At 41.8% G+C, this 19987-nt stretch overlaps 1 protein-coding gene across 12 annotated transcripts in view; it reads right to left on the reverse strand.

The window, feature by feature from the left end:
- The window catches only part of LOC308466642 (synaptonemal complex central element protein 1-like), a 35448-nt gene that overhangs the window by 10483 nt on the left and 4978 nt on the right, over positions 1 to 19987 (reverse strand). For 7 of the 12 annotated variants that reach the window (XR_013980923.1, XM_080987573.1, XM_080987566.1 and 4 more), the window contains exons 3-8: positions 11260 to 11319; positions 10303 to 10377; positions 6419 to 6466; positions 3725 to 3779; positions 3057 to 3146; positions 950 to 1013 (exon numbers count right to left, since the gene is read on the reverse strand). Coding sequence is in view for 11 of the 12 variants with exons in the window: in XM_080987573.1 (XP_080843699.1) it covers positions 950 to 1013; positions 3057 to 3146; positions 3725 to 3779; positions 6419 to 6466; positions 10303 to 10377; positions 11260 to 11319 (392 nt within the window). In the remaining variant the exon portion in view is untranslated. The remainder of the gene's footprint in view (positions 1 to 949; positions 1014 to 3056; positions 3147 to 3724; positions 3780 to 6418; positions 6467 to 10302; positions 10378 to 11259; positions 11320 to 19987) is intronic. The other 5 variants (XM_080987570.1, XM_080987574.1, XM_080987572.1 and 2 more) reach the window with 3 other exon arrangements.

Consider the following 19987-nt stretch of genomic DNA (forward strand, 5'->3'; position numbering starts at 1 on the left):
CAGCTTTCTGGGTCATGTGATCAGCATGACTAAACCGCTTCTGGTGCAATGGGACACCGTGATGAAAGCTAGAGTGCACAGAAACACCATTTACCTTCTGCCAACCTTACAATCGGCAAGCCCAAGACACTTGGTGGTTTAGACCACAGCACCACCTGTGTAATAGTAGTAGGTACAAAACACCTGAATAGGGCTATTGGTTCCATCTCTGGGTATGTTTTTGCTGCTTTAGAGCAACCAATAAGCTATCCAATAATCCTATCAGTGTGTGCCAAGAGTAGCTTTCACACACTTCATAACAGTTATAGTGGCAAAAAGCTAGCTCCATGTGTCATTGGAGCTCAGGTGGCAACAGCTCAGCCCATTTCAGTCTGACATCTTATGTTGCCTCATCCTACATGATGCAAGCTGACCATGCTTTTGGAAGCTACAGAGAGACATCTTCTGAAGTGCCAGTGGACACAGGCGTGCAGTTTGTGGAAAGCAAGGCTAAGGCATGAATGTGGTTCACTAGAGTAACTAGCAACCAATCTGTGAACAAATAAAACTTCTTCCCATGCTCCTTCCACCCCCAATACAGCTTTTATTTCCAATGTACTGAACTGCTCCTCCAGACAGAGCATCTTCCCATTCATACATTTCATCTATCAAAAGAAAGCTAAAGTCCCCATCTCCCATCCTTGCTGCTCAGCACTTCTATATTCTAGCACATTTCTGAATCAAGGCATAGAATACAACAGTCTCCATTTCCAGGTGTTCGCAAATGTTTCAAGTTCATTTGATGTTACTCTGTTTCCAAAGTTAAAGGCAGAATATAGTGACTCTCAACTCTCAGTTTCTACTATATTCACATATTGTCACTTGGACATGAACATTTCTGAAGGTCACTTATCCTGCAGTGGCTTTATAGTAGTTGAGTTCATGGTAAAGACAAAAACCTAGCCCTTACGTAAAGCTCCCAGAGACTCTTGTGCTTCTCCATCAGCTCATTAAGTAGGTGCTCAAACTCCAGTCTGAAGGCATGAAAATTAAAAACAGGACAAGATAGAACAGAGTAAAACTGTTAATGGTGAGAACGGAACTTTCCTAAAGAGAGGAACCTAAAAATTGCCTATGCTAGATCACACTAAGGGGTCATCTAGCCCAGAACTCAGTATTCAAGAAGCACCATTCAGATGCCCTTGAAAGAAAGCTCATAAGCAGAGCAAGTAGCTATCTCCCTCTTCCCCCTCCCCACACTTGATAATCAGAATTATACTGTCCTGAATATGGAGGTTGAATATTGTTGTTGTTTTATTAATTATATTTCTTACCTGTTTTTCTCACAAAGAGACTTGAAAACTAAAACACAACCAATAAAGCCTAAAAACATATCTATATGGATAAGAGTGGTATCTGAAGAAAAGTGTGCATGCACACAAAAGCTCATACCAATAACTAACTTAGTTGGTCTCTAAGGTGCTACTGGAAGGAATGTTTTTATTTTATATGGATAAGAGACAGGTCTGATAGATGCCATATCACCAAAAGAGGTTGCAGATGCCTGAAACGCTTATAAATTAATGCCTGAAACCCTTCGAAAACCTGGGTAAAGAGGAAAGTATTTGCCTGGCCCTTACAAAAGAAAAAGATGGTGCTCTCTCAGGGGAGAGCATTTCACAAGCAGGAGGCCACCACTGAAAAGCCCAATTCTCATGTTGCAATCTAGACCTCCCGGGGAGGGGTCAGATGAAGAAGGGCCTCAGATTACATTGATTTACGCGGGGAGAGGCAGTCCTTGAAGTCCTGAGTCACATACAGTTTTATAGGTTCAAACTACACTTTAAATTGAATCCACTCACTAGCAGCCAGTGGAACCATGCTAGAATTGGTGTTATATGTTGAGACAGTCCTGCCCCAGTAGCAATCTGGCTGCCAAATTCTGCACCAGCTGCAGTTTCTGAACCATCTTCAAAGGCAGCCCCATACGTAACACATTGCAGTAGTCCAACCTGGAGGTTACCAGAGTGTAGACAACAGAAGTTGGGCTTTCCCTGTCATCATAGGGGTAAAAAAAAAAAAAAAGAAGAAGGTAAAGGACCCATGACAGTTAAGTCCAGTCACAGACAACTCTGGGGTTGCGGTGCTCATCTTGCTTTACATTCCGAGGGAGCTGGTGTTTGTCTACAAACAGTTAAGCCGCTTCTGGCGCAACGCAACACTGAAACCAGAGCAGCGCACGGAAATGCTGTTTACCTTCCCGCCGGAGCAGTACCTATTTATCTACTTGCACTTTTTGGCGTGCTTTTGAACTGCTAGGTTGGCAGGAGCTGGGACCAAGCAACGGGAGCTCACCCCATCGCGGGGATTCGAACCGCCGACCGGCAAGCCCAAGAGGCTCAGTTGAAACTGATGGAAGGCACTCTGCATCGTCCAGGCCATTTGAGCCTGAAACATCAACAGCAGATCAAGAAGTACCCCAAGCCACATACCTGCTTCAGCCTCATCCAGAGACCACATCCCATCCATCCAGTCTAGGGAACCACCTACTAACAGTGCCTTTGTCTTGTCTAGCTTAAGCTTCAGTTTATTATCACCCAGTCCATTACTGAGGCAAGACATTGATCTAGCATAGTCATTGCCATGGCTAATAGCAATTGCTAGACTGTCCTGTATAAATTTGGCTACTCCCTTTTTATAGCTATTTAAGCTAGAGGCCATCACTACCTCTTGTAATCAATTCCATTCACTGTGTAAAAGACTGTGTCAGGATTTCACCCAGCCTATTTGGTCTGGCCTGTTAGGCCTCTCCTAGCCTATTGTTTCATAATTTATTACGTGCATATTCCCCATCCCAGGCCAAAACCTTCTCTCTAATCGAGTCATCGCATGAACAAAGTGGTACTTTTTTATCAGTCCTAAACCTACCAGCAATACCTACCAGCCCACAAGCATTGCAACTTTATTCTACAGAAACTGAAATTTATGGCACTCTTGCTAAAATAATACATATTGCAATTAATTGAAATTGGAATAAAGTGTAACCCAAAACTCTTGTGACCAGATTCTATAATTACCTCTGGTCTCTTTGCTTTACTCTCTCTTCTTGGATCTTGGCTGTGAGTTCTTCAATTCGCTGCTTGCGCTCTAGGTTCATTTTCTGCTGCCTGATAAACAAGATAAAGCTGAGGTGTAGAATTGGGCTTCCTCTTAAAAAAATTTTGATGAGCACAGTGGAACTTAAGTTCTGATTAAATATGCATAGGATCAGGCTGTCAGAATACTTACTGACACAGTTCTCACAGAACACTAAGCCAAACTATGGCTTAGCACAGATGTGCATGTGCAGGTTCCTGGAGAAATCATGGTTGCTTTACTCCTTCCCTGCCATCGTGCTACCTGGGGCTAAGCCATGGTTTGGCTTAGCACATATTTTGAACATGAGCTTGTCTCACTCAGAGCAAACCAAGCTTGTGGCTTGTCTGGAGTGAGGCGATGGATCCTTCTGATTAGAACTGCAACTTTAAAGTTTTGATGTATTCCTCTTTCCTTTACATATATACCCTTCAGTATTTTAATTTTATTTCCTCCCAGTTTCTATTTACATCAGTAGGTTTATGAAGAATTCCAGGGGGGTGGAGGAGGGGATATAAAAGGAAAACATTAAGAAATCTGACACACAAAATAAAGATAAACCACAGAAATAAGACATGTCTCATTCTAACCCAGTTGAACCACAGCTCACCTCTGCATCTCTGTTTCTGTCTCTTCACAGTGCAGCTGTACAATTTGTCGTGTCCCTACAGGGAAGATGAATACTAATGTTTAGAACTTTGGTTACTCTTTTTATGTATAATATTTCTATCATGACCATATATACATGTTCTCTAACTTTCAACTGACATCAATATTCTTAGTGTCCAAAGAGAAGGAAAAAATTGTGCATCTTGTCAAAAAGACTATTCTCAGCAGCAACTCGCTTTTAAATTAATGACAAGCATTATAGTTTCATAGAAGCATTTCAAGGAGTGGATGAAGGAAAGTCCAACTGGAGATTCTAATTGCTAATCCCTATATTTGACTGACACAGCTCTTTGAAGCTACTAGTTCTGCCTCAATCCTTCCTCATATGAGAAATAAACTGAAGGAGTAGCTATGTTGAACCCAACATACTGTTATTAGTTTGTGGGTGCCAGACACCCATAAGTCCTGAATTTACTAAGTGTTAAAATTTTATCAATGCTTGGAGAGTTAAACTGGAAGTCATACTCTTAATAGCTGGATTCAGCTTCTCATGTTCAGGAGATTGCCTAAGAGATGGGCCTTTAACAAAGCTGGAAAACAAAGATAAAGATAGGGAGATGGGACATCAAGAAAGCAAAGACTCTGTGCCACCCTGGGCTCTGAGATAGTTAGCAGGGAGAAAGCAGAGTTGAGTTTAGGATTGCATTTGGAGATGATGTGAGCTGGAGGAAAATGTCAGGGCTGGTTCAGCTGTAGGTCAGCACAGAGACTCTGAGACAAGCAGAAAAGTTGATTTTTTTATTCAAGGAAACAAAACACAAACAGAAACCTACGGGCAAGACTGGCCCCAGTATAGCAGTTTCCAGAACTGATGATCTGTGCCTCCTATTTCCACTTAAGCCTCCTCCCCGTCCACCTGATTCCCCAGCAATCTTAAACTCTGTTAGGGAGAGGGGCCCTGCAACCTCTGGGCCCATTGTTATTCTGCATGCAAAGCCCTCTGTGCCCTTGGAGACAAGGGAGGAAGGGAGCTGAATACAGTAGGACCAGCCCGCTCCTAGGAATTTGTTGCAGCCTCAACCCCCACCTCCTTTCCAGCTGCCTGTCCTACATCTCTCTCAATCAAGCCTGTTGCTTGTTCAGTATCCAATGATTCTGCCTCCCCTCTTCATCCTGACTTGTCTTCAATGTCCTGCCTGAGCCTTCCTCTTCTGAGGCTTCCCTAGAGGGTTCTCCAGCTGGAGCCTCCAACCACTCCTCATGCAGCCAGTCCATGACAAAAAATAGTTGCAGTCTGTAAGAATACAACAAGCTGGAGGGAGGCTGAGCCATGGCTGGTGATGTTTTTGATCCAAGGCTGCTGTGGTGATGGGAGAAGCAAGAATCAATGCTGTAAGCCAGTGGTTTTCAACCAGTGTGCCGTGGCACCCTGGGGTGCTTTGAATGATGGTCTGGGTGCTGCAGGCAACACTGGCCTCTGTCCCTCTTTCCTTCCCTCCCTCCTCTGATGCCCTGTCATGTCTCTGCCTCCCAAAGGCTTGCACAGCTGTTTATTGCAGCAGCCCTGGCTATAAGCTCCACAGGCGAGGGGTGCCTCTGGGAGGCACCTCTCTTTGGCGTGGGGGTGGGGTGAGCAGCTCAGAGACCAGGGACGGTGTCAGCAACTGCCCAGAGGACTCCCAAGAAGAGGAGAGGGGAGAGGAGAGGAGAGGAGAGGAAGCTAAGGGAACACTCCACAAGGGAGGGTGTTCCAAAAAGGGTGAGGAGCTGCTGGCTCTGTAGGTGACATAACTGGGCTCCTGAGCTCCATTGGGGTGCCACAGAAAGAATGTAGTACGTTAAGGGAGCTGTGGACCCAAGGTTGAAAACCTCTGCTGTAAGCACCTTTATCATAGACTCAGATCGTATATATGTGTAAATAAACCATATATCCTAAAGACACCACTGTCTCCTCTGTGCCTTGTTCTCAAAGGAAACACGAACCCTGAGTAAGCACCTGCCCCCCTGGAATCTTGCACTGCTCAGAGGTTGGGGTGGCATGTAACAATAACAAATTTAAGAAGTGTACACCAGTCACAGTTAATGTATTTCCTACAAAATAGTGTGGACATTAGCCTCCCTATCCGTTGTGGGGGAGCATCTACATCAGTCATCATTGTCTTCCTTACAGGGAGTTCTTTGCACCACTCCTCTGTTCAGAACAGATGATGGGTGGATGTCCAGTCCTGGCATCCCATGAAATGCTGACATACTTAAGGGAATGTGTTCAATGTAGGAGAGGCTGAGCCAGTGTACACAAGAACTGAGCAGGAAGAGCCAATTGTATTGTAGATTTCTGAGGGATGTTTACTGAGACCCTTTGCAGGTGCCATACAAAATACTGGCAGGCACCGTGGTACTTATGGGTAGTTCACTGACATCCCCTGATCTTCACTAATGATACCTCAGATAATATCCAATAGGTATTTATGTCATTCTTGAAGGCACATTACACACTGCAGTTAAAGTAATAATAATACAGTATATGGACTACCTAAGGGAAAGTTTTCATATTTACTCAGATAAAGGATATATAATCAGACCCAGTACTGAGAAAATGGACTCTGTCCCTGCAAAAAAAGCAGAGATGCTTTGGAAGTGTGCTAAAACTTGATTGTGCTGAAGACCCCCCAAAAACTCCCCTTCTTGCTGTCACCTTTCATTTCACTCCATATTTCCTCAAGGCTTGATTTCTCAGCATTTACTGCAAAAGGAAAAGAGCTCATTTAGCTGCTACCTTGTTTCTTTATTAATAATATAATCAGCCATTCACTCAAAGTTCCCAAATAATGCATACCTAGTAAAAAAAAAATTAACAATAAAAAGCTGTAATAAAATACTACATCCACATAGGTCATTAAAAAAAATCACAATGCAGCCCACAAAGAGGCCTGGACTAGTTGCTCTCATTTGCTCTTTTATTTTTTCTGTTGTTTTTATGTTCAATATATGAATTTCACTTTTATCTGCTATATAAATGCTTTTTACAATAAATAGCAGGATAAATAAATAGAATTAGAAATGTTTTAAATAAATAAAACAAACACAATGATGGACTAGATGGGCATTTGGTCTGATTTGGCAGGGCTCTTATGTTCTTAAGAACTTACTGGTAATTTTATTATGTAGATACTTTGAAAGTGGCCTCAAAAAACCAGCTATAAATCACAGCAACTACCAGACTTCTAATCTACTGCTATTCCCAACACAAGTGCCGATAGAACAGTATAGAAAATGCTTTAGAGGAATTTCCCCCAAAATCGAGAATAAAATATAAAATATTGATAGATGCAAAAGAATGAGGTTTTTCCCTGCCGGATATGAGACTATACTATGAGGCATCCTGTCTTTGTTGGTTGAAAGAATGGATGACATTAGAGAATTCACATATTCTAGACTTAGAAAGTCATGACAATATTTATGATTGGGACACTTATTTATGGTATGAAAAGGTGAAAGTTCATAAGAGATTTATAAATCATATAATTAGGGAAAAAATTGTATAGAGTTTGGGATAAATATAAGAATTTATTAGAGGTAAAAACACCACTTTGGCTCTCACCGTTGGAAGCTATAGCGGTAAAGAATATGATAGAAGGGTAGACAGCTTATAGAAATTTATTAAAACAACAGGGAGAGTATATTTTTTTAAAAAATTAAGGAATTATCAGGAAAATTATCATTTGAATGAAGAATTTAAGAAAAACAGGATACGAGGGTTTGGGGAACTAATATCACAACTGGAGAGAGACCTGTTGGAATGGAATGTAAAAGTGCTATCTAAAATGTATAAAATATTATTGGAATGGGAGACAAAGGATGAGCAAGTAAAATATTCAATGATACATTGGGCAATAGGTATTGGTCATAATATAGATATGGAAGCATGGGAACAATTGTGGAATATGGATATAAAATTTACAGCATATTTAAGAGAAAGTTATATGAAAATATTGATCGTATCTAACACCGAGTAAATTGGCAAAAAAGTATAAATCTCAATCAAATAAGTGTTGGAAATGTAAAGACAAAGAAGATTCTTTTTATAATATATGGTGGTCTTGTAGTAAGGTTAAGGCTTACTGGGAAATGATATATAATAAAATGAAAAGGATGTTTAAAATAATGTTTGTAAAAAAAAACCCAGAAGCTTTTCTCTTGGGAATTATAACTACCTAAACTGTATAGAAACTTATTCATGTATGCAACTACAGTGGTAAGAATGCTACTTGCCCGAAAATGAAAAGAAGTTCCAGCAAAGGAAGAATGGATACAAAAACTTGCGGAATATGCAGAAATGGTGAAGCTTACTGGAAGAATAAGAAATAAAGATAAAAAACTTTTTATAAAAGAATGGAAATGGTTTATTGAATATTTACAGATAAATTGTAAACAAATAGAAACATTGGCAGGATTATTGTAATAATCTGCAGTTTCATAAGAGTATATATTTTAAAAAGATGAATAAATGAGCAAATTAAGTTAATTTGGATATGCAGACGATATTAAAAATTTAAGGAACAGCAGAAAGAGGGGGAAGGAAGTCAAGTTTTGAAATGTCAAAATGATTGTAAAATCAGTGAAATGTATAAATCTGAAAAGTATAAATAGAGTGCAGCAGCAGCAGGAGCAACAACAACAACACACACACAGGAATTTCCCCCAATAATTTCAGCTGTAGTTTGCTTTAAGCTAGAGGTTTGGTCATCCTTTTTAAAATGTATATATATCATCCCAAAACCCAGCTTGACAGATCTAGCAAAAATATAGATCTTGCACAGAATAACCTTTGACCTCTATATTCTTAGATTATGAATAGTGTTAACTAGAGTAATAGGGAGCTTTGGGCACAACCTGGGCAAAATTTCAGTAAGCTTATTCTCAACACTGGCATATCTAAAAGAATGCCTGACATCAACTTTCCTGAAGTCTCACACACTAAAGCACACACAGCTACTAAATACAGTGGCGTAGCGTGGAGGGGTATGGGGGCCGTGCGTGGCCAAGGGTGCACAATATGGGAGGCGGAAACCAGGTGCCCCCTCAGATACCTCGCGCCCTGCCAGCAGCGGGGGCTGGAGAGCACGGAAGGTGAAGATCGATCACCCTCTGTGTGTCCCACCCACGCCTGGCGCGTCGTTGCAGCTCCCCCTTCCCAAGGTCAATCCCAGGGGCAGAGAGCAGCTGCAGTGCCTGGCCTGCCTGGCCATTGTTTCTCTGTCCCCAGGCCAAGCCTGACCCGGAGGGCGGAGAGAGGCTGTGGCGTGTGAGGAAGCTCCGGCCGAGAGAGGAGAGTTGGCCCACTTCCAGGACTGGGGCACGCGAGTGTGCCAGTGCCACCGCAGCCTCCCTCCGTGCACCGCCCCCTTTGGCCCGTGCGTTATTTACCTACACTCCGCCACTGACTAAATCAGAGGCCAGCAAACTTTTCCAGCAGGGGCCAGTCCACTGTCCCTCAGACCTTGGGGGGGGCTATATTTGTTTTTTTGGGGGGGGGGGAGTGAATGAATTCCTATGCCAAACAAATAACCCAGAGATGCATTTTAAATAAAAGCACACATTCTACTCATGTAAAAACACGCTGATTCCCAGACCGTCCACAGGCCAGATTTAGAAGGCAATTGGGCCGGATCCAGCCCAAGTTTGCCTACCCATGGACTAAATATTGCTGCTGGTGGAAGAGAAAACTAGAAACCTGTTACAGTGGTGCCCCGCAAGACGAATGCCTCGCAAGACGGAAAACCCGCTAGACGAAAGGGTTTTCCGTTTTTGAGTTGCTTCGCAGGACGAATTTCCCTATGGGCTTGCTTCGCAAGACGAAAATGTCTTGCGAGTCTTGAGATTTTTTTTTGCTTTCCCCCCCTTTATCTAAGCCGCTAAGCCTTTAATAGCCTTTTAGCAGCTAATCCGATAAGCCTTTAATAGCCGCTAAACTGCTAATAGCGCTAATCCGTTAAGACGCTAATAGGGTTGCTTCGCAAGACGAAAAAACCGCTAGACGAAGACTCTCGCGGAACGGATTAATTTCGTCTTGCGAGGCACCACTGTATATATTAAATCTGGTGGCAGCAGTAGTCACCAGCATTCCCCCCCCCCCCAATGCATTTGAAGCAGAGCAGCATAATCTAAGCAGTGAAAACCTGGAACCTCAGCCACAGTACCCTTTAAATGTAATCAACCATTCTTAAATTGTGGTGGTGCTAATGCTCCAGTGGCCAGGGAAAGAATAGAATCCTGCTAGGTATAGAATGAGGCTTATTGAAATACAATGCGTTGTTTTCAGTAGAGTTGTTCTCAATTCACACACCAGTGCTCCTCTGAAAAAGAGCTTTTATGTCTAGAGCAAAACTTTCAGATTAAATCTGTGTGTTGTCCATAGTCAGAAAAACAGCTACATGGTGCAACTGAATCGCAATCAAGACTTAAAATACAAATTGGAATAAGAGAAGTGCTTGAATTATTCAGGTCAAGCAGTTCAGTGAGCATTCCCTCAATGCTTCATATAGTCCATGTTTGTCACATGGTGCTAAAGTTACCTACATATTTCCAGTTCCCTTTGCAGTGTCTTGCTATGCTCATTTGCCTCAGAGAGCTCCTCACTTAATATCTTCTTGGCTGAAAAAAAACACACCCAGATATACACACTACAGAGGACTAAGAATAAGCACTAAAGAGTAAATAATGAATGGAGAACAACTAAAACCAGTGGGCTGGCTCCCACTAAGGAGTCCCATCGTTGAAAGGATTTACACTTGTACAAGAGAACACCCTCCTCTGCAACTAGACCTCAGATCCTCCCAATTGGCATCATCCTCTTTGACTCCTCAACATAATAGTCAATATAAACCGAAATAAGATAAAATTTACTATTATAATCCATTCATTATCACAATTCATTATTACAAAGTCTCCAAACCACACTAGCAACCACTCAAGCACACACCCCACCAATCGCTCACTCAAAAACTCCTTCCTTCACAAACACTTTTTCATCTCCAAAACTAGGGCCACCAGATGCAGAAGATGACAGGATTCCTGAACCTTTTGAGAGTTGAGTAGAAGAGGGAATTTAAACAGGTGTGGTTTGTCATGCAAGCACTGGTGTATGCTAGGGACAGAGGAGGGCAGGGTGGCTGGAGGCCTGTATTTAATGGAGCAGGGGGTCTTACTAGGCATCAAGGAAGGAGTTGGGGGTACTGTGGTGCTTGCAACCACCACCATAACAACCCCAGGAACAGGCCCAGAAAGGTGATGGGAGTCATGCATTCAGAAACAGTATTGAGAGGCAAAAACAGAGGCTTTCAGAAATACTTAAATACTGAAACTGCTTTTGTGCCACTTAGTAGACTCTTGCATTTTCATTTTCTCTTTGGGAGCCACACCTTAGAAAATCCTGCCTTTTCAAGTCAAAGGAGCCTGACTTGGCATCCTTGCGCAAGGGTTTGCTCTGCAAAAGATTCTGCATAACCAATGCTAACCTCTTCGCACTCTTCTTACCTTGCTGCAGTTTATTGATCCTTTTTACTAGCTCTTCAACTTTTGGCTCCAGAATTTCCACTACAAAAGGGAGAAGAAATCTTACCTTTAACCAGATTCTTAACTATGCTAATTACTAACAGAATAGTGATTACTTTAAAACATCCTAATTGTATGAATTCACTATAACTATTCACCTGTATATCATCGTATGATTATATTGAACAGCATGACATAGCTCACAAGCCTTGATGCTGTGTTTTATGTTTCCTCATGCAGCCTCTGTTAGGACAGTTTTCTTCCTTCCCCAAAATCCCCTCCTCACAAACATTTTTTCCTCAAATCTTCCACTTTTCCCTCCCCTTGCAGCTTCAGGTCAAGTCCATGCTGCCTCTAGGTGGTCATGTATCCTATCTACTAGGTATAGTCCTATTTGAAGGGCTCTCCAATCAAACTTCTAAAGAGAAAGAACTCAAAAAAGGGGGAGCAGGAGGGGTCTAGAAGTTGCCAGTCAAGAGTTGTCCCTCTAACCTGGGCAACAGACTGAGCCAGGACACAGCTCATGTGGTCAGTCTTCCCCACTATGTCAAGGTGTACCGTAATTCTATATAAAGCTTAGTAATTATTTAATAAATTGCCATTTATACATATACATTAGTGTATGAAATTAGTGTCCTCTTTTGCTCTTTTTTGGCCATGTGTAAGTGCCAACCCTATGTCTGTCTATCTCTCTCTCTCTCTCTCTATTTATGGCCTCCACACCACTCACCGTTTCTTTCTTTTTTTTTTTTTAATGATACTTATTAAGCATTTTAAAATTACAGAAAAAACAAAGAGACAAAGAAGGAAAAAAACAAGGGAAAAACAAACAGCAATCAAACAATACAAATCGATAAAAATCAAAATCAAAAAACAAAAACAAAACACATAACACATCAAAATCAAAAAACAAAAGTAAACCACAAAAATTTAAAAACAGATCCAATATTCCCAAATCCTTAACTGTCATTGCCTTATTTCATCGACCTCCTCACACCTCCCTTTTTTGTATTCTAGTTATTAATTATCACAGCAAATCCTTCCCATTTTTCAAAATATTCTGTCATTAAATTACCTTAATCTATTTTAACCTTATCTTACTATAAAAAACCCTAAAACTTAAAACTTAAATCTTATTTATACCAATTTCTCATAACCATAACATATTCTTGCATAGTTCTTTTTAACATTTCTGCTAAAGCCAAATAATTTCGTTCCAACATTTTTCTAATACTCATTAATTTTACAAAACAATCCTAAATAATTTTTTAAAAAAAACTTTCTTCCAATCTTCATCCAACGTCTCTTCCTCCTGGTCCCGGGTTTTGTCAATCCTTTCTATCCCATCCATCTAGTTCATTAACCTGGCAATCTTATGTCCGAGGCCCTTAAGTCTCTTCCATGTCCCTTCCGCAGATCTTCTTCATATTTATACCTGTACTTTACTTTGTCTCCTGGTCCTTTCACTCGTGGAAACTCCAACTTGACAGTATTTTTGTCCCTTCTCGACAGATCAGCCCCTTTTCCATAGTCCACACTGAACTCCATGTGGTATTTAAAAGCATGTTTCAAGGTCCCTCCAGAGTTGAGGACCCCCACAACCCCAAACTCCTCACGGCCCATTGCCAGACTTGAAAAGTCAAGACATCCCTGCATAGGGGGGTCTATCCAGCCCCCCATCTCCAAGCCAAACAAAACTCTATCTCTCCAAATCTGGCTTTTTCCAAGTTCATTTGTCAGATCCAACAACTCATGTTCCTGCTGGGCCACAGCTCCCTCCATCTCTGCCACCCGAGGTCCAGCAACAACCTCCTCCCTCATCTGATCTGTCAGAGCACACTCCTGAGTTGATTCCTGGGTGGGTTCTATATAGATACCCACTACCTGTCCAAAATTTCTAATCGCAACAGTCATCAAGTCCGTCTTCTCATGTAACTGTTCCAATAAAGCACTTGTCTTGCAGAAAGCACGCACCAGAGCCTCTGAATACATTGTTATGCAAGGTCAGAAGTCTGTTCCCACGATCTTAATCTGTTTGCAGCTGCGAAGCTCCCCAGTTCAAATTTAATAACAGTTTCACAAGCTCTCTCTAGGGGAAGAACTTCTATTTGTATCAATCTCTTTTCTTTCTTTCTTTTTTAACAGCAGATCTAACAACAAAGTTTCCTTTTTCAGATATTTTGTCAATATTTGTTCCTTTAAAATGCGAAAGAGAACAATGGAATCACTATGTTTCTCTTCTTTTAACTGTCTGTCAAAAACATTTGTCTATAGTCAATGAATTTCCCAAAAACGTCTGTCCTGACACCCCGCTCCCAGGTTCAAGACGGTGGGAAATTACTTTTCTTTACACTCTCTTCTGCAGGTTTAAACAATCTGGAAAAAATCCCCCCTCTTCTCCTGCTTCCGAAGGGGGTTCAGTAGTTTTAGATGATGAAAGTTGATCCTTTACAAACGATTTTCTAAACTCTAGTTTGCCATGTCTTTGCTTTAATCTATCTACAAGAAACGGAAGGCTGACTTCCTGTTTAGACCTTCCTGCTTCAGTGCCAAATTAAGAGGAATTTCTTAATCCAATTTTCCGTTCTACTCACAGATCGTTGTTTAAAGTCCAATTGTCCAAATTTGATCTGCTCACGACTTCCGGGGTGGCGCCATCGGTAATGGCGGACTCCCTCTGAACTGGAGGGACTAGCTCCGCATGAAACGGGTCTTTTCCGCTACGGCGAAGCGGGGACCCTTCTGGAAATCACAGGCGGATGAAGCCTGTGACCGTGGGACTCGGCGGGCACCCTTAGCGCCCCCTCCAACCCGCAAAGGAACCCACTAACGGGCTCCGAAGCGAAGAGGGGGAAGTGGCGCGGTGCTGTGAGTCAATTGCTTTTTCTGCGGAGCGAAGCCGCATAGCCGTTGCCGGAGAGCGCTGCCTTTTTCCTGGGACAATTTGGCATCTAAAATAACCACCCGTGAGTACTGGAACATTGAACATTTGGACTTTAAATAAGAACTGGTGAAATAGAAAGGAATTTGGACTTAAAAATTTACCTTAATTTGGTACTGAAACGGTAAGGTCTAAACAGGAAGTCAGCCTTCTGTTTCCTTGTAGCCAGAATAAAGCAAAGACAACATAAACTAGAGCTTTTAAAATCACTTTCAAAGGATTGGTTTTCATCATTTAAAATCGCTGAACCCCCCTTCGGTAGCAGGAGAAGAAGGGGGATCTTTTTTGGGCTGTTTAAACCTGCAGAAGTGAGTTTAAAGCAAAGTAATTTTCCACCGTCCTGATCCTGGAGCGGGGTGTCAGAATTGACGTTTGAAGCTCATTGACCAGAAACAAATGTCTTTGACAGATAGTTAAAAGAAGAGAAACATAGTGATTCCATTGTTTCCTTTCGCATTTTAAAAAGAACAAATATGGACAAAATACCTTAAAAAAGAAACTTTGTTGCTATTGTTTTTAAAAGAAAGAACAATCAGAAGATTTCCCCCTAGAGGGGGACTGTGAAATTGTAACTAATCCCTGGGAGCTTGCAGCTGCCACAGATTACAACCGTCGGAAAGGATTTGTGACCTTGCAGGACAATGTCTTCAGAAGCACTGTTGGGTGCTCTCTGCAAAATAAATGCCCTATTGGATCAGTTAAGCCAGAAGAAGGATTTGATGACTAATGCGGCCAGAACCTTTGAACAGGTAGTGGGAAATTATATGGAGCCCACCCAGGAGCTAAAACAGGAGCGTGCCATGACAGAACAGCTGAGAGAAGAGGATGCTGCTGAATCTTGGGCGCCAGAGACGGAGGGAGCTGCAGCCCAGCAGGAACATAATTTTTTGGATTTGACAAATGAACTTGGAAAAAACCAGACTTGGAAAGATAAAGTTTGGTTTGGTTTGGAAATGGGGGGTTGGACAGACCCCCCTATACAGGGAGATTTGGACTTTTCGAGTCTGGCAATGGGCTGTCAGATGTTTGGAGCTGTGGGGGCTCTCAATTTTGGAGGGAATCTGAAACATGTTTTTAAATACCACATGGAGTCTAGTCTGGACTATGGAAAAGGGGCTGATTTGTTGAAAAGGGTCAAAAACATTACCAAGCTGGAGTTCCCACGAATGAAAGGAAAATATGAAGAAGAGCTGCGGAAGGGACATGGAAGAGACTTGAGGGCTTTGGATATAAGATTACCAGGTTAATGTGCTAGACTAATAAGATAAAAAGGACTGACAAAACCCGGGACCAGGAGGAAGGGACGCTGGACGAAGATTGGATTGTTTATTTCTTTTTTTTTATCATTAGGATTGTTCTATAAAATTGATGAATGCTAGAAAAATGTTGAAATGAAATTACTTGGCTCTTGTAAAAATGTCTAAAGAATTTGGTAAGAATGTTATGGCTAGGAGAAGTTGGTAAAAATAAGATTTAAGTTTTAAACTTTAAGGTTTTTTTTTTATAAGATGAAAATAGATTAAGGTAATGTAATGACAGAATACTATGAATTATGGAAAGGATTTGCTTTGATTATTATTAATCAGGATGCAAGAAAAGGGAGGAGGAGGAGGTCAAAGAAAGAAGGTATTGAAAGTGGAGAATTTGAGAATGATGGTTTTATTTTTATTTTTTATTTTTCTGTCTTGTCTTTTTTTGTGTGTAATTAAAAAAAAATTTTTTTTTCAATAAATATCATTCAAATTTGATCTGCTCACGGGTAGTTGTTTTTGTAGCCAAATTGTCCCAGGAAAAAGGTAGCGCTCTCCGGCAACGGCTGTGCGGCTTCGCTCCATGGAAGAAGCAGTTGACTCTCAGCACCGCGCCACTAGCCCCTCTTCGCTCCGGAGCCCGTAATTGGGTTCCTTTACGAATTGGGGGGGGCGCGAAAGGTGCCCGCCGAGTCCCATGGTCACAGGCTTCATCTGCCTGTGATTTTTTAAAGGGTCCCCGCTTCGCCGTAGCAGAACAGACCCATTTTCCGTGGAGCCAGTCCCTCCGGATCAGAGGGAATCTGCCATTACCGATGGCGCCAACCCGGAAGTACCGTAATTCTATATAAAGCTTAGTAATTATTTAATAAATTGCCATTTATACATATACATTAGTGTATGAAATTAGTGTCCTCTTTTGCTCTTTTTTGGCCATGTGTAAGTGCCAACCATATGTCTGTGTATCTGTCTGTCTATCTCTCTCTAAATAAAAAAAATCCTTCCAGTAGCACCTTTAAGACCAACTAAGTTAGTTCTTGGTATGAGCTTTCGTGTGCAAGCACACTTCTTCAGATACACTGAAACAGAAGTTGCCAGATCCTTCTATATAGTGAGAAGGTGGGGAGGGGTATTACTCAGAAGGGTGGTGGGAATGGGAGATTGGCAGATAGCTGAGATGAGCCTGCTGACGACTCTTAACGACTGTAATAGGTCTTACAGGAAAAGGCAAGGGGTGAGAAGGTGAGAAATGGCTTAGTCATGTATAATGGGATAAGAATCCAATGTCTTTGTTCAAACCAGGTCTCTCCATGGTTTTAAGTTTGGTAATGAGTTGCAATTCAGCAGCTTCTCTTTCCAGTCTATTTCTGAAATTCCTTTGTAGTAAAACAGCTACTTTGAGATCTTGTATAGAATGTCCTGGGAGATTGAAGTGTTCTCCTACTGGTTTCTCTGTTTTGTGATTCTTGATGTCAGATTTATGTCCATTTATTCTTTGGCGTAAGGTTTGGCCTGTTTGTCCAATATAGAGAGCTGAAGGACACTGTTGGCATTTGATGCCATACACAATGTTAGATGATGAGCAATTGAATAGTCCCGAGATGGTATGTGTGATGTTGTTGGGGCCAGTAATGGTGTTGCCCGGGTGTATGTGGCAGCAAAGTTGGCATCTGGGTTTATTGCAGGCTCTGGTGCCAGTGTCCGTGTTAAGTCTGGTTGTAGTATTATTGTGGGTTAGGAGTTGTTTAAGATTGGGTGGCTGTCTGTAGGCAATGAAAGGTCTTCCTCCCAGAGCTTGAGAAAGAGAACTGTCATTGTCCAGGAGAGGTTGTAGATCTCTGATGATGCGTTGTACTGTTTTAACTTGGGAGCTGTATGTGATGACTAGAGGTGTTCTGTTATTTTCTTTTTTGGGTCTGTCTTGCAGCAAGTTCTCTCTGGGTATAAGTCTGGCTCTGTTGATCTGTTGTCTAACTTCATCTGCTGGGTATTTTAGTTCTGAAAAGGTTTGCTGTAGATCTCTTACACCCGGACAACACCATTACTGGCCCCAACAACATCACACATACCATCTCGGGACTATTCAATTGCTCATCATCTAACATTGTGTATGGCATCAAATGCCAACAGTGTCCTTCAGCTCTCTATATTGGACAAACAGGCCAAACCTTACGCCAAAGAATAAATGGACATAAATCTGACATCAAGAATCACAAAACAGAGAAACCAGTAGGAGAACACTTCAATCTCCCAGGACATTCTATACAAGATCTCAAAGTAGCTGTTTTACTACAAAGGAATTTCAGAAATAGACTGGAAAGAGAAGCTGCTGAATTGCAACTCATTACCAAACTTAAAACCATGGAGAGACCTGGTTTGAACAAAGACATTGGATTCTTATCCCATTATACATGACTAAGCCATTTCTCACCTTCTCACCCCTTGCCTTTTCCTGTAAGACCTATTACAGTCGTTAAGAGTCGTCAGCAGGCTCATCTCAGCTATCTGCCAATCTCCCATTCCCACCACCCTTCTGAGTAATACCCCTCCCCACCTTCTCACTATATAGAAGGATCTGGCAACTTCTGTTTCAGTGTATCTGAAGAAGTGTGCTTGCACACGAAAGCTCATACCAAGAACTAACTTAGTTGGTCTTAAAGGTGCTACTGGAAGGATTTTTTTTATTTTGACTATGGCTGACCAACACGGCTACCTATCTGTAACTGGAACCATGGAAGGCACCACATTGAGCCGCATGAAATGGAAGTCCATCAACCTCACCAAGAAACTTGCACAGGTACAGACTGATATCTTCTTTCTTACTAAATGCAAGAACCTGGACATTATACCCAAGGGTCTTAGAATTAAGAACCCTCTACAATCCACGTATCCCACTGAATATGCAAGAAAACTATGCAACACTTTCTCTAAGAAGCTGCTCAAACATCTGATCAGCGTTCTCTACTCTAAACAGAAGCTAATAAAGGAGGAACTCCTTGTATTAGACAACTCTATCAGGAACCACCAAGCTTGGCAAGAGTTCCAAAAGGAAAAACAAAACATTTACCACTCTCAACTGGAGCTACTGAAAAAACAGAAAAACAAGAAACTCTCTAACCTTTCCAACCTACAGGCTACTAATCAAAACAAGATCAACAATATTGTCAATCTCTCACAGCAAGCACTCAGCCCAGCCGAGGAATCAGTCCTTTCACGTGGACTGTCATTCTGCCCTGCCAAATCCCCACACATGATTCAGTTCTACGGGGACTTGGAAGCATTTTTCCGCCGTTTACGCCTGAAGGAGTATTTTCAACACACACAACAACAAGACAAATCAGAACAAACAACAACTTCACAACACAACACCTCTCAACCCACTGGAGAACAACAACCACCCTCCCAACAGAACACTGACCACCAACTACCTCCGAAAAAGTGTTACACAAAAAGGGACTCCACATGGACCCCTCCTGATGGACGCAATACCACACTGGACTTATACATTGACTGCTTCCGCCACAGAATCCAAACAGATGTGACCAGAAAACACCATCGCTTACAACAAAATCTAAACCATGCTGAAAGGAGAGCCATAGATTATCTCAGAAACAACCCAGACATTATAATTAAAGAAGCAGACAAAGGTGGAGCTGTCGTCATCATGAACAAAACTGACTACATTCAGGAGGCTCACAGACAACTTTCCAATACCGCCTTTTACACAAAATTGGACTCAGACCCCACACAAGAATACAAGAAAGAACTGAACAAGATTGTTAAGGAGCTACCCCCACACATCCAAGAACAGATCCTCACCAACACACCAACAGAACCTCGACCAGGAACTTTCTATCTTCTACCTAAAATACACAAACCAGGAAATCCGGGACGCCCCATCATTTCAGGTATTGGCACTATTACAGTGGGTGTCTCCGGTTATATGGACTCTGTTCTGAAACCATATGCCATCAGTGCTCCCAGCTATGTACGTGACACCACAGATTTTCTGAGGAAAATACAATCTTTAAATAATCTTCCCAACAATACTATACTAGCTACTATGGATATGGAATCTCTGTATACCAACATCCCACACAACGATGGTTTACAAGCTATAAGGAACACCATTTCAGATAAAACCACAGCGGACCTTGCCACCAAACTCTGCCAATTTGTCCTTACCCACAACAACTTCAAATTCGGTGATGACCTGTTCCTTCAGATCAGCGGCACAGCAATGGGCACCCGCATGGCCCCACAGTATGCCAACATCTTCATGGCAGATTTAGAACAACGTTTCCTAAACTCCTACCCACTCAAACCTCTCTTGTACCTGCGATACATTGACGATATTTTTATCATCTGGACACATGGTCAACAGACCCTGGACACCTTTCACCAGAAATTTAATGATTTTCACCCCACAATCAACCTTACAATGAATCAATCTATGCAAGAAATACATTTTTTGGACACTACTATAAAAATACAGGATGGGCGCATAGACACCACCTTA

The sequence above is a fragment of the Podarcis pityusensis genome (assembly GCF_964106645.2).
Source record: "Podarcis pityusensis genome assembly, chromosome: 17".
In the NCBI taxonomy this organism is placed as follows: domain Eukaryota; kingdom Metazoa; phylum Chordata; class Lepidosauria; order Squamata; family Lacertidae; genus Podarcis; species Podarcis pityusensis.